Source organism: Parus major, chromosome 2 (assembly GCF_001522545.3).
Source record: "Parus major isolate Abel chromosome 2, Parus_major1.1, whole genome shotgun sequence".
NCBI classification, from domain to species: domain Eukaryota; kingdom Metazoa; phylum Chordata; class Aves; order Passeriformes; family Paridae; genus Parus; species Parus major.
In genome coordinates this window covers 34,301,046-34,316,284 of record NC_031769.1, presented here as the reverse complement: position 1 = coordinate 34,316,284, position 15,239 = coordinate 34,301,046, and the positions used below count along the sequence as shown (strand labels likewise).

At 40.5% G+C, this 15,239-nt stretch overlaps 1 protein-coding gene across 2 annotated transcripts in view; it reads right to left on the bottom strand.

The window, feature by feature from the left end:
- The window catches only part of CHN2 (chimerin 2), a 156,888-nt gene that overhangs the window by 55,913 nt on the left and 85,736 nt on the right, over window positions 1-15,239 (bottom strand). For both annotated transcript variants that reach the window (XM_015618786.3, XM_015618785.2), the window contains exons 4-6: window positions 13,724-13,755; window positions 10,547-10,660; window positions 8,597-8,882 (exon numbers count right to left, since the gene is read on the bottom strand). In XM_015618786.3, the coding sequence (XP_015474272.1) occupies window positions 8,597-8,882; window positions 10,547-10,660; window positions 13,724-13,755 (432 nt within the window). The remainder of the gene's footprint in view (window positions 1-8,596; window positions 8,883-10,546; window positions 10,661-13,723; window positions 13,756-15,239) is intronic.

The window sequence follows — 15,239 nt, the reverse complement described above, 5'->3', positions numbered from 1 at the left end:
GGATTGTGGCTGAAGTTGGTATCTCACTAGTGCAGTGGCAATTCTGAAGGCTAAATGTCCCCTCAGCCCAGGGGGAGGAATCAAATAACCCATCCTTAGCTACTTTAGTACATTGTCTTCATCTAGCCAGGATTAATCAGAGATTAGATAACATATTTTGAGAAAACCACACAGAAATAGGACTAGAAGGTACTGTGAGATGATTTTCTCCTGCCTGCCTCAGGTATCTGTGCTATCTGTGCCATTTCTGCTAGATGTTTTCTAATATGTTTCTATGCCTTCTAATGAGGGAGATTTTGTAACCCCCTCAGGTACTCTAACCCAGCATTTCATTATTTTTTTCCTCTCTTAATAGTTAACCTGCAATGCTCTCACTGTGTTTCAGTCCTATAATTTTTTGTCATACTCAGCATGAACACAGAGGAACAGGTTATTTTTTCCCTTGTAATTAGACAAGCCAATGTATGACCTAGACATGCACATCACTTAAAATACTTACTTTCTAATCAAAATATAATGGAAAAATACTGCTCACAACTTAAATACTCTCTTTTTGACACTAATTCCAAGTCCTCCACTACCAGAAATGAATTTCTCTCTTATATTTAAGAAGTTAAACACTTGTCTTCCAACATCAAAACATGGCAGTTTAAAGGTGCTTGTAAAATTTTAGTTTCTATCCCTACACAGTGTCTCAAGATTCATCCAAGATGATCAAGTATAGATTTTTACTTAAAAAGTGCCTTTTCATTTTCCAGTGGCTAGACAAATGAAATGTTTATGCTGAAGGCTCCATCCCAATCCCTATGGAAGTTTGTTTATATGAATTTAATGCCATCAAACTCTGTAAAGAGTATAAAAGCCAAGATAATAAACCCTTATATAAGCTTTTATTTTTTGTACATCAAACTATGCATCATTTTAATGCAACAAACATTTAGCTTTAGTAGAATTATTAATAAGATCATAAAAGGAACATACCCAAGAGAAAAGGATTAATTTATGAATTCAGTAGAGCCTACCTGCAGATACACAGTACTGTACTTGAAGAGACAAGTGGTATTTGCCTTAGGAGTACTATAAGCACTTCTGGTGTATTGAATAATTTTTAGTACAAAACCAAAAGTCTCATCTGAGAAAATTTCAACCTAGTTGAGCTGTTCACATTGCTTCCATTTGGCTGTCTTTCAAAAACACTGGATTGGAAAACACAGTGGTGGTAGCAAACTTGGTATTTACCTTTTCTCCATATGCTTAGCAATGCCCTGAACTGCTCCAAGACTGGCTGAAATCCTTGGGGGTCTTCCCCTTAATTCAGTAGAATTTGGATCAGATTATATCCATTGCATCATGTCATTTGTGTAAATCAGTATTGTCTCCAACTTACAAGCTCTCTTCAGGCATAATCATATTACTTATTCTGCTTAAGGCAAAAGTAATGAATTCTAAGCTGACGGTAATAACATAACACAAACCAGGAACCTGGAGAGATGTTAACAGTTCAGGGCAGCAATGTAAGCAAACACATTGCTATGGAGCCTCTCTTTCTCTTGATTCCCTCAATTTCCACACCTGTTATAACTGATAAAAATTATTCCTTTCAAAAATCATTGTTTAATCAGGCTAAATATTAGGTAGTAGTTAGGAGTTCCACAGTCAACTGCATAACACTGTCCATTTTCCTGTGCCTAAACAGAGCCAGCCAGAGGGAAGGAATTGAAAGAAACACTTTCCACAATTTTACTTTAGTAGCTTTCTTATTTTTATTTCTTATATAGTGCCTATTTTATATTTATGATGCACTAAAACAGAAAGCTGCAGACACACAGCAGGAAAATACAAAAGAATGCCAACACTGAAGGGCTAAAGAAAACGATCAGCTGAATATATTTTTGGTATGATGCTGTTTGCCATTTGAAATACAAATTTATTAAAATATATATGCTGGTAGACCTACTGTATTAATAAAAAAACCCTCCTTCTTGTGCTATGATACCAAAGAGTATCCTGGATGGGATCACTCCTGAACTGCTAACAGTTATTTAAAGAAGAGAGTAATCTATGTAGTTAAGTACTCATGTCAAGGCACGCTACAATTAAGTATGTACATGTGGTAACCTGTGTGTAGAATACTACTCTTGCAGGACAAGCCTGAGTGACTGATGAAAGGAATTCATTACTCCCAAAGTCATTTTGATGTATTAGTTTGTTGCTTCTAGCAGCAAAAATGCCACACACCTTCTATCACTGCATGTATTACTTAACCCTGCAGATAAAGGCCACCTTTGTGTACAGGATTTATGTTGCCTTTTATCAGTGTGGTGTCTGAGCACCCTCTGGGAAAAATCAGTACTGCCAAGGAGAATTACCTTGTGGATTCTGTGGCCATGCATACAGGAGTGTGACTGTAACCCCTAATAAAAGACAATGGTGTGTTGTTAACATCCGTGTAGAACTGAGCATTTCCATTTTTTCTGACCGAGCATGTTGCAAAAAGAAGGGAGTTGAAGGCAATGTAAAATACACCATATCAAATTATCAGTGCCTTTCCAGCCCAGAGTCTGCAGGAACAGATGTTTCTGCTCACTGCCTTCTTAACCCCAGGATCTGCTGCTGGGGCAGCACAGTACCCTGCAGCCCTCCTGTGGAAGGAAATGCTCACCATCTGCATAGACATCCCAGCAGAGAATTAAACACTATCTAGCAGCCTGTAATAGGACCATTAGAGGTTTAGAGGAGCTGCAGAATGGGGAGAATAATGAATAAATGAAAGACTGAAAAGATTTCTTTATTGTTGGCTAATAGCAGTACCTGTAGAAAATTCAATGAAGAGACAAAAATGGAGTTTTAAGATGAGGCTAAAAAGCCTTCAGAAAGGGACGTGGTGTGAATAACAATGTAGAAGTGTCAAATACCTACAAAAATTGAATCAAACCATAGGTTGTCTTAAAATTGACTGCCTCTTGTACAATTTTGATGTAAGAAAAACAGCAGTGCCCCTAAAAATTTAGTTCCATAACCAGATTACATCTCCAGTTAAGGGATGTTAGAAAATAGTCTTTCCTGGAAGTCTTGCATTTTCTTCTGTGGCAAACTGTGTGTGAGCAGCATGACTAATGAGGACAGTAATATCAACTTCTAGCAAAGTTATTCCTTTTCTGTCACCTTTGCCTTAACAGGATAGTTTTCTTATCTGTCTATTACTTGTGTGGGATTTTCTGCCGAGGAAATTTACAGCCTCCCAGCCTTCATAATATGCTAATCATTTCAGCTTTTTAGTTCTGGCTGCAGTGTTAACTGTGGGCTCTGTCATTTGCACTTCAATGTCTAGTTATGAGTTCCACCAAAACAGATATAGAGAAGTTACCATGTCAAACAGCAACACAGAGTTTTCTGCACTGTCCCACTGTTAAATGACGACTCTAGGAACGGCTCGCTCCTGGTTTAGCTCAAACTCTGCACCGTTCTGTACACACCGTCACTGCTAAATGCCTCATGCTGCTTCTGGCATGTACCTGCAGCCAGAGAGCAGAACAAGCACTCCAGCCCAGGCTCCATGCAAACTCATATTTCATGTACAACCGGTATGTTTGAACTGACTGAGCCAGATCCTACTAGGAGAGAAGTTGATGGGAGCTTTGCCAGGACCCAAGTAAGCAGAGACCTGGCACTGGAAAAAGCCTTCCTTAATCTTTACTGCACTTACCAACAGTTTGTCCTCTTTCAGATACATCAAGACCACCCTTTCTGCAAACACTTTAAGCTCAAATGCTGCCAAGGGTTTTCTTTAACTCCAGCCTGCTCTTCTCATCTGACCAGCGTAGCAGAGAAATAAGTTGTGGGGCAGAGCCTTTGTCTGACACAGGGCACTGTGTCACAGCATCCAGGTCTCACCCAAGTTGCAGTAGTGCACAGAGCAGGTCACAGGAGTGGGAATGAAAGTGCAAGAGTAGGATGGCTTTTCCATCAGCAACTGTGACAGCTTTTACCTGATCAGAGCATTCATGAAACTACAGCTTGTATTTACTTCCAACATTTCAATTCCTCAAATATATTTTCCAAATTACACTTGCTGAGGTAGGATTAAAAGGAGTATTATTTTCTCTGTCTGTGGCACAAAGACTGCTGACTCAGTAAGGGCAGCATTTGCAGGAAAACACAATAGCAATAAATGTTTCAGAACTACATATTTTACTGACAGATTACTGCAATTTTTTTCACTCCTATATGTGAAGATTAATTGCTTACAGCAGGTTACACTTCTCCTACATTCACCATTAACTTGAACTACTGGCAATTAATTACAGGGTGCACCAGTACCAGGTACTTATCTGCCCTACATCTTCTAGTATGTGTTCATTTGCCCCAAGTACAGCATTCCATAGGCAGAGCAAACATAAAGCAGGCAATCACAACTTGCCCAAGCTTAAATCACAACTCTAAGCAGACAACGTGTGATCATCAAATTTTCTTTGCACAAAACACTCTCTTCTCAATCCAAAATCTTTGTTGAACCTGGATAAAACGACAATTGCCTATACTGCTAAGAAAGACTCTGCAGCATGCTGTTCTCCCATAACACTTCATTCCTAAAAATCATTGTGGTTCCTTTCAGAATAAAGAACTGTTAAACTATTCAGGCTAAAATTTACAATTTGTGTCTACAAATCAAGCACATCTTCAAAATCAAGCAGAAATAACTGCTTGAATTGAAGGATGAAACACCAGCATTAAGTATCTTAGGGCATAAATATTTTCTTAGGCCGGATATAAAGAATGTTGGATAAAAAAAGCATGAACAACAACAGCTTAATCCAGCCCAATTATCACATCCCCTTTCTGGAATGGGCATGACTCCACTGATTACAACCTCAAAGAAAGTATCATTATGGGAATAGACAAGTACCCCAGGCAGTACCAAGACATCTCATCTGAGTGCTGGCTCCTCCTGCCCCCCTCTGCCCTCCCACCCACCCCACGGACGCGGTGGCACCGGAGTGACTGAGACATTGAATAATCCCCGTTGTCATCGTGGGAGGTGACAGAATGAGCAGATTCCCTGGATGGTGTTAACAAACCCACTGAGGAGACAAATGCCTGCAGCTGCACTTTCACACTCTGGAATTAGTTTCAGTATGAAACAAAATCTTGCTTGTAAAGAGCCTAATTTCTTAGAAGAGTACTGGTGCTTAACCTTGGAGCACTGAATTCTCATCCTCCTCTTGAGAAATGATGGAAGCTTCTGCCCTGCATGTATGGCTTCCCCCATCACTTCTGGATCATTCAAAATGCTCTAGGCAGCACTTTCAAATAAACCAGCTCAATAATCTTATTTTTCAACATTTTACCTGTTCAGTTGGCCAGAGGAAAAAAAACATGAATGATTTTTCACATATTCAGCAAAGAATTTACTTTGCTGAATTGTCATACTGAATATTCATTAATTTATTTCTAGAGGTCTGAAATTTTCTGGAGTTACTGAAGTGGGTGAAGGTTGTGATTTGTGGGCAAACCATGGCCTTTGTCTAAAATTCTGTACGAGACATATCAGCCTCAAACAAAACATCTGATAGAACTCTCACCAAACCAATCACTTCTCCATAATATTCTTCTATTTTAGAGGACTTCAGGAGTTTATATAAAAAACTTTTTATACAAAATTCCTTTTATCCTATTTTATCCTCATTTGTTAGTACTGGCAAATGATCAATAAGTCACCAGTTTATTCCAAAGCTCAGTCCATACTTTATCTGAGGCTTCTGTGGGTAACAAAATGGAAGATGACCCCCGAGTCTCTGCTACCAAAACTCTCATGGCTTCCCCCAGAAGCATTTGAATCAAAAGCAGCCATGGTAGGCTTCACCATAGAGACTTTTGTGAGCTTTTTTTTTGTAGTTGCTAATATTTTAGTTGATGTAATCTTTTCTTTTTTTTTCCCCACAGATTTGCATGAGATGATGGAAAACTACTGGTACTGGTAGAAAAGCCCAGTGAGAGTCCTAATCACCAACATCAAGGCTTCAGCTGCTACATCAGGTCTTCAGCCTGAGCAGATCCCCTTGCCTATTTATCCCCACTCCTCTTATAGCTGTGATTGCTCCTACTCTTCCTGGCAAGAAAAATATGTTAGAAACAGCTGGTATTCCTCCTTCTGCTTTTCCCCTCTGTGGGAGGAAGGCAGAGAGGCTTGCCAACAGTGTAGTTGCTTAGCTGAAGCCAGCTATTTTTACATGACAGCACAGCCACAGAGCCCAGCCTTGCAGGCTGCTCCTGCCTGCACGTACAGAAATCTAGATGAGCACAAGTCCTTGTAGGCCAAGGACCTGTCTTTCACATCATGAACTGTCTCAGAGACAAATAATCCTCCAAAACACTTAAATTTCATTCAGCAGCAATACAAAAGAAGACCTAATACAATCATTAATGAGGTCCAGAGGTGTGTGTTTTCGCTATTGCCAGTGCATTACATCAGCTTCCAAACATTTGCAAGCGCAGGTACCTGGAACTAAGAAAGCAGTACTCCTCTCACATTAAGCCAATACAATAATTTTTTGAGCTCTTATCGGGGGAGAGTCTTGTGCTGCATTTCCACTTATATGAGGTGGATCGGACAGCAGATGTGGCAGAAAATTCACTTATTTTTTATCCTGGCTGAGTCAGTTTTAATCTGGAGCTGTTTGCTAGTGTCACCTATTGTGCAGCTGAACAAAACTGAACGTCAATAAAAAGGTGATGGTGAAGAAGAGAGGCCAGGGTCCCTTCAGCAATGGTTTGACTTCTGTTGGTCTAAAACTGTTTTTACAATGCCTACTCAAAGCTGCCCAGCCTGAAGAATGACATCCAGCTGTAAGCACAACAGAAAACACAATCTGGTACGGAATATTTGGTATTAGGGCAAACCCCTCTGAGGCCTTTGAGAGCACTTTTGAGAATAACAAGACTTGCTCCTCAACTACAAAAACTGTAAGTAAAACCAAACACAATTTTGAACTATTTTTCCTTGCACAAATCAAATTCTTCTGATTTCCTAGAGAATGTAGCATGGTTTTCAATTGCCATGATTACTTTATTACACTGTATGCATGTAATAATATTTACAATCACCCCAGTAATGATCCAAGTCCAGAACACCCTCTGGACCATTACCTCACTTTCACAGAAACATCTACACCAAAAAAATTGTCACACTGCACTGTGTCTACATCTTATTGTGCCTCAAATGAAGTAAAAATTCCCTTTCTTACACATATTACAGCATTCAAAATCACCCAGTGTCCAATCACAGGAAACAACAGAACGAGCATTGGATGTCTCAATGGCATCTACTCCTCTTGGATATTACACCACCATTCAGTTGAACCAAAAGCTACCATCACCAGTGGATTAATTTTGAAATAAAATGTGAATGGAGGACTTGCTGTTGTGCCATTCTCCAAAGGCCTTCCCTGCATCAGTATCCCTTCCCTAAAAAATGTCATTGTCAATGCAATTAATTTGTTATAGAGGATGAATAGGTTTACATGTCAGGTCAGTTACTCAAGCAATTATTATTACTGAGAAATCCAAACCAGTAAATACTCAGCCAGTGCAGATATGTGAACCCAACAGATAATTCTGCTAGAAATGCCCCAGAGATACGAGGATACACATAAAAAACTGATCCCTTTCATACTCGTCATGACTGTATGACAGCAAATTCACTCTCTGCTTCCCAAATAAAAACTGGCTCTAGTTCCCAACTAGCTGGCCAGCACTGAACACTACAATCAACAGTCACACTGCAGAAGTATGCTTAACAAATGTCAGTAAGTCAATTCAGCACAAGGACCAGACTCAAAAACAAAGTTTTGTTTGACAGCTCTTGCTGTCATACCACCTGGGAAATGAAAATATCCACATGTCACTGCTTACAAGGCTGTTTCTCATATGTAAAATAATTTCTTATTTTACACCTTCAGATGGCTGCTAACTGCACAAAGTTCTCAGTTTATCATCATCTATGTCTTAGTCCATACAGCGCTCTGGGGATACGAGTGCACAAGATGAGATCAAGCAAAGCCCACTTCAAATGAGAAGAGCAAGAAGAAATGGAGGTAAACAGACAACATCCCAATTTCAGATCCATGAGAAGGAAAGAAAACACACAATATCCCAATTTGAGACCCATCCACCAAAGCTTTTTAGAGAAGAGGAGCTTTGAGCTATGTACAGAAAGATAACAAACTTGAGCTGTGGTGAAGGGTCAGTGGGAACCAGACTCATAACCCTACTGTGGAAAATGCTTGAGTATATACATGGACAAACATAACCTGTGACCAATTTCAGATTCAGCTCCCAAGGTAAATGGTATATATCCATATATTTACATGCTGAAAACATTTGCATTTGGTACTTATTAGAAAGCTGTCCTCAGAAGCTCCAGTCAAATATTAGCTGGGAGCCAAGGTTGTATTAACAGGATGTAAACTTTGCAGTGGGATACCAATACTTACTAAAGTACAGGAAAATGAAAACAGGTCTTTTGACAAAACTTTTTCTTCTCAGGTTTGACAGAAAGACTGGTATTAATTACAAAAATTTTAAACTGAATACTTACCTTTTCAACTGGAGTATTTTCTTCACTGGTTACGCTTGCTTTTCTTGACTCATTTTTTGTTCTGCTCAGCCTCCGGGACACTTTTTCTCTAAGCAAAGTGGCGTATCCAATGTGCTCATATATGGGGTTTGTTGTCATTTTGGAAATATATTCAGAAGCCTTTGTTTCTATATACAGTGTTATCAAGCCATCTGTAACCAGATCATGGATTGATTCAAATCTTTTCTCCCCAACGAAGTGCTTCCCATCATAGAACAACCTGTAGTTTAAGGTCTGGTTACCAAATCTGCAAACACCAGAAAAAAAACAGAGGGAGAGAAGAGAGAGAGAGAATTCAGACTGTGTTGGAGGCTCTTCTTTCCTGAGGCATTTTTGAGGTGCAGAAAGTCAGTGCTTAACCACATATGGGCATATTTACAGTCAACAAAGAGATGGACATCTACCAAGTAATCAAAATCCTAAGAGCCTGAATCACACTCTGTTAGGAAGCCAGGGAGGCCAAGCTCCTAATTCAGGGCCCCATTAAATATCCAAAGTTATATGGGAAAACTCTAGCCCTATTTACCACAGGTATGATCTATTGGGATTTTTTAAATATGTTAATAATCCAAGTGCTGTAGTAGCACATTCAGTTTGTGACACTGAAGTTGGAATCCCATCACTGATTAAAGCATTGAAAGAAGCAATATTGTATTAAATGGTCCTTATATTGCATCAAAACTGCATGTCTTTGCAAATTCTGTTGGGACTTCAAATCACATGGCCTCTTATTCTTTGCCCACATTTTTCATACATAATCCCAATTTACAATTAAATTCTGTTTTTGATTCTACAAATAATTATGCAGATGGATTTAGAAAACATGTTGTTTCATCAAAACAATAGGCATTTTGCCATAATTCTTATCCTTTATTTTTTTATTATTCTTCATTTTGAAATCTCCTCCAAAACCCTAAAAAATTGTGTTTGTTCTTTTTCAGCTGACACAAATTGGTTTTAATTTACACCACTTTTTAGTTGGCATGACTCACCAGCTTTTCCAGCTTTACCATCTGCACATCAATACAAATTCTAAGCATGATTTCAGCACTGTATCACAGCTACTTGGGGTAAACTCCTCAAAGGATTTTTCTTTGTGTCTTAACAGCAGAAGGGTAAAAATGCAGACTTTTAGTTTGTGTATATCTCACAGGAGTAAAAATGCTATAAAAATTGCAAAATATTGCCAAGGAGTTCGTTTCATCAAAACCCAATTGAATAACTTGTCCCCTTGCCACTAAAACACAGTGCCATTAAGACCTGAGTGGGCAGGGTTTGAATGACACAGCTAAACCAGGAAAGGCACCTGTGAGGAGCAGTGAGCTTGGAGCTTGGGTTCCCACTGAATTTTTCATTCAGTTGAATAGCAGACTCTTACTTCTTTGAGCAGTAGCTTCACAATGCTTCATACTTCACAATATATTTCTACATAAAACTCGAGTTCCTACTGGGGAAGAAAACTGCCAGTTTTCAGCTTCTGCATGTCATAATTTTCCAGCTTTATTTGGGGTTATTATCACAGATAGTTGTTGTTGTTTGTACGCAACACTGAGCTCGGAGGACAGCTTGGCTGGGTCCTCTACTGGGATGTGTTCCTGTTCTGTATTCACTCACACCTTTTATAGAGTCTTGCAGGAGAGTATCCATCTTTATAAAATTTAACTCTAGGTAAAAAAAAAATAAATCTGAAAATGGGCACTGCTTCTGAAAAAGGACTTCCTAATCAGTGAAGGAGACACTGGGTTGCTGCAGTACCATGACAGTCAAACTGCTGACACAAGGGTGTAAAATGACTCTGGTATTGCACAGAGTAACAGTGGAGACAGACTTCACTCAAAAGAGACCAATAAAATCCCCTCCATTAAGCACATCTACATTTGAACTATAGGCCTCTATTAAACCAGCATTTACCTGAGAGCAAGGGTGTAGCAGCCAGGTTGCCGCTGGCTTTCTCTAAGAATATACGCTCCTTCTACACCAGCAAGTATTTCATCTGCTTGCTCCCGAGAAATGATCCCGTGAAACCTGAGGGGAGATATTTCAGTGACTTATAGAATAATCCAACCAGAAAAACATCCTCCTCCACCCCAGAAAACGTTTGAAAACTTCAGCACTTTTGAGCACCGTGGTCTAAGCCATCAGGTTAGCATCCAAGGAGCAGGATGGAGAGGTTCAGCATAGACACAACATCTACACTGTAAATGTGTTTTCAGTCAGGATAAACTCAGCTGGACCCAAGGATTATTTTCTGTAAGTGCCCTATCCTTTCATAACTTTTCTCTTTTACCAGTCTATGCTCCTCCTCCTTGTTTCCCTTCTAGTGGTCTTACAACAGAATTGAAAACTAGGCAAAAAGGCATTTTAAAAAAAAAAAATTATTATATTTAAATAGGCAGCTATTTAAAGATATGTATTTATATACATAAACATTTAAGTACAATTAAAATCATAGGTCTTCTTATTATCAATTTGCTTTATTTTAATATTATATTGCTTCCTCAAATTTGTAAGTAAAACAGAGACAAAAATGGAAAAACTATTCAAAATTCTATTCTGCATATATTAAAGTAGAAGAAGGTACAGAGAAGTCTTGAGAAAAACATTGTTTTCCTCATGTCAAGGAGCTCCTCATTCAGTGCTGGAAAAAAGCAATACTTCTCTGATTCTTTTGTCACTGCTATTTTAAGAAAGAAAGAGGGCCTAGGATGCACAATTAACCTTATGAAAACCAATATTTAGCAGTGATCTCTCCATAGGTACAAATTCAGTCTTGACAGCAATTTGAGTCTTAACTCCTACGCACATTTTGCTAGCTGATAAGTCTCTGAGGGTCTCTTCAGAGGTTTTGAAAGTTTCTATTTTTGCTGCTGTCTAAAAAAAGGCACTAAAATCTACTGGCCTTCAGCATTTTCTCTTTTCTGACACTACATATGAAGTGGCACATTCCTAACACTGCCTCTGGCTTGGTAGTGAAAGAGAAAAAACGCATTGGATGTAAAGGCAATTGTTCCATTCTCTTTACATTGTCTTTTTCACAACTAATACATGTTGAAAATACTAGGTTCAGATGACCTTTCCAGAGTGACTTTGTATTAAAAGTAGTGTGAATTGATTCATCTTTTCCCTCTGTACAGGTGGGGGACAAGCATCCTCTAAATGACATTACTTAAACATGATTTTACCAATAAACTCATAATTGGAGAAAAAAATTATAAGCATAAGCTATTCCCCACAAAATGCAGCAGACTTTAGGTTAGATATTAAGACAAAATATCTGTGATCAATTTAAGAAATCACTTGGATGTGATACCTGGGGCACCTGTGAAATTTCTTTAACCATGGGTGGTAAGCACTGGGTAATCTGGGCTTTCTTATGGATATTTTTAGTACATTTTTATAAAAGCATGAAAAAAGCTTGTATGTGGTACAAGATCCCCTGAACTAATGCCTGCTTCTGACAGCAGCCGACAAGAAATGCTTACAGCAAGAGTGCAGGAAGCAGTGACATATTTCTTTCACTTCTCATCCCTGTCTATCCATCACTGCTTTAGAGACAACCCTGTCTGATCACTTGTGACCTTACCCGTCACAGATTTGAGAATCTCACTTGTAAACCCTTTCAGATCTTGGTGCTTTTGGCCTCTGCAGCTGCCTCTGGCAACAAACTTGAAAAAGGCACTGTGCACGTGCCCTTCTTGGGCAGCACTGAGGTGACCTGTGCTCCTGAGGTGACCTGTGCTCCTGTGGCAGGAGCTGCATCCCTTTGCTCCACCATCGCTGCCCCTCACAGTACCTTCCCCTTCTCTCATAACCTTTGGGAAAAGGATGGAGGAGGAGAAGGTAGAGAGGGACCAGAAACACCTGCACTACTTAAAATGCAGCCACATCACAGATTTGTATAGTAATGTTATGATGGCTTTTTCAGTTTCTTTCCCTAGAAATTCATGTTTCTCTTTCCAAGTACTACTGAGTACTGAGTCAACTGCTTTTATGGGACTACCTCAGTACTTCTGAAATCTCCTTTCTGAATGGTAATAACTAAGGTGATCTTGCCTGGACAGGTTCACTAAGGTGATGTCTTACAGTTCCTGTCAGCTGTGCTGCTCCACAAACCCAGGCATGTTCCTGGATAAGACTGCAGCAATTGTTTTACAAGTCCTGCTGTAGGAAGTAAGATGTGGTACTCAACTAGCTGCTGTCTTCAGCTCTGTTGTACTCTAGTGGCTACATCTGGATTCCTCATTGGCAAAGGTAATATTTAAAAAATGAAACTTCAGTTATTAGGAGCAAAGCTACTGGCTCTTGAGGTTTCTGATGGTAGAAAAGGATCATTAAACACAGATGGCGTGTCTGGAATGGAATAAAAAATAGAACATGGGATCTAAGCAATTCAGCTAGTGATAAGGGCTGGGGTCTCAGCATATTACTTTAGTAAAGGCCAAATGCCAAGGCTGGGTGGCTGCTGCAGTGGCTGTGCTTTTCAACTTCACCTGCCCAGACCTCCATGCTAATGCACAGCACAGCCCCTTCCTGGTTATTTATCGGCAAAAAGACTCCTGAGCACAAAGGATTTACACTCTAGTGGTTTGTTATTTTCCTTCAAAGAAAAATACACCTCTTCTTTGGGTATTTTGGACCCCATAACTTTAGCAGGGAGAGCAGCACTTACACAAGCAGCACTATACACATACTTCCAGAACTCAGCAGGGTGGTGAAAGGAACATACACAGAAAGGCAGTGAGAGAGACAAGGTGCTTCTCTCCTTACCAGGCCAGTGCAGAAGCACATTTGAACAATGACTAAAATAAAAGGAAGGAACACCCCAGACAACACTTTCTGCCCAAAACTCTCCTGAGAGAAGCAAAATAAACATGCAGGCTCACACAAAAGCATAATCCAAGGATTGTGACCAGCAGTAATGGACTGTAACAGAGCTATATCATTAGGCTTTCATAGTATCTGGCTTCCAGCTGAAGTGAAAGGTAAAATAAAATATTGTATTAGACCTCCACTGGCCTTTTTTTTTTAGTCCTAGAGTAACAACTTAGGGATATACCCAACAGATACTTAAAAGAGAAAAACACTTACTCTCTTCCATAATACTTTGGTCTGTTCTCCACCTAAATTTTGAAAGAAAGAAAAAAAAGTATTAAAAAACACAATTCTAAATAAAATACATAAAATAAATTGCCTTTGGTTAATAAGGAGGACTGCTGCACCCATCTAAGTGATGGTATTCTGCTGACTCAGAACTGTGACTGGAACATAACTACACAGAAGAACAGAAAAGTGAAAACAGAAGAGGTGGTTTTATTGGTATATTTCTGGAAGGGAAAATATGTATCAGTGGTCAAAAAATAGAACTACACATAACTGTATGAAATGTGACCAAAAAGACGAATAATATTTTACTGCAGTATTGCCAATCTAGTATTTATAACATAAAGCAAGACTATTTAGTGAGGTACCCTTTGTATACATTTACATACCTCTTATTTACATTACATATGCATTATCTATATCTAATATACATACTTATGGGTATTTATATACCTTTTTTTTTGCCTTTATACAGTAACTGACTGCAAACAAAATGTTAATATCCTTGGGAAAAGAACAGGGGTTTAGGTATTTAGACCTAGTCCTAAATCCCATGAAGTCTCAAGCTTTTGTGGGCCTGACCCAAAGCACACTGGAAGTCGAATTTCAGGGATGCCAGGCTGTCACCCACGAGCTCCGGGCATACGTGGCGTGGCGAGTCCCGGCTCCATCCCCGGCTCCATTCCTGGCTCCATTCCCGGCTCCATTCCCAGTCCCATTCCCGGCTCCATCCCCGGCTCCATTCCCGGCTCCATTCCCTGCTCCATTCCCGGCTCCATTCCTGGCTCCATCCCCGGCTCCATTCCCGGCTCCATTCCCTGCTCCATTCCCGGCTCCATTCCTGGCTCCATTCCCAGCTCCATTCCCGGCTCCATTCCCAGCTCCATTCCCTGTGCCATTCCCAGCTCCATTCCCTGTGCCATTCAAAGCTCCATTCCCGGCTCCATTCCCAGTGCCATTCCCTGTGCCATTCCCAGCTCCATTCCCGGTCCCATTCCCGGCTCCATTCCCAGCTCCATTCCCGGTGCAATTCCCAGTCCCATTCCAGGCTCCATTCCCGGCTCCATTCCCGGCTCCATTCCCGGCTCCATTCCCTGCTCCATTCCCAGCTCCATTCCCTGCTCCATTCCCTGCTCCATTCCCGGCTCCATTCCCGGTTCCATTCCCTGCTCCATTCCCGGCTCCATTCCAGGCTCCATTCCCGGCTCCATTCCTGGCTCCATTCCCTGCTCCATTCCCTGCTCCATTACCGGCTCCATTCCCGGCTCCATTCCCAGTCCCATTCCCGGCTCCATTCCCGGCTCCATTCCCTGCTCCATTCCCGGCTCCATTCCCTGCTCCATTCCCGTCGCCATTCCCGGCTCCATTCCCAGTCCCATTCCCGGCTCCATTCCCTGCTCCATTCCCGGCTCCACTCCCGGCTCCATTCCCGTCGCCACTCCCGGCTCCATTCCCGTCGCCTTTCCCGGCTCCATTCCCGGCTCCACTCCCGGCTCCATTCCCG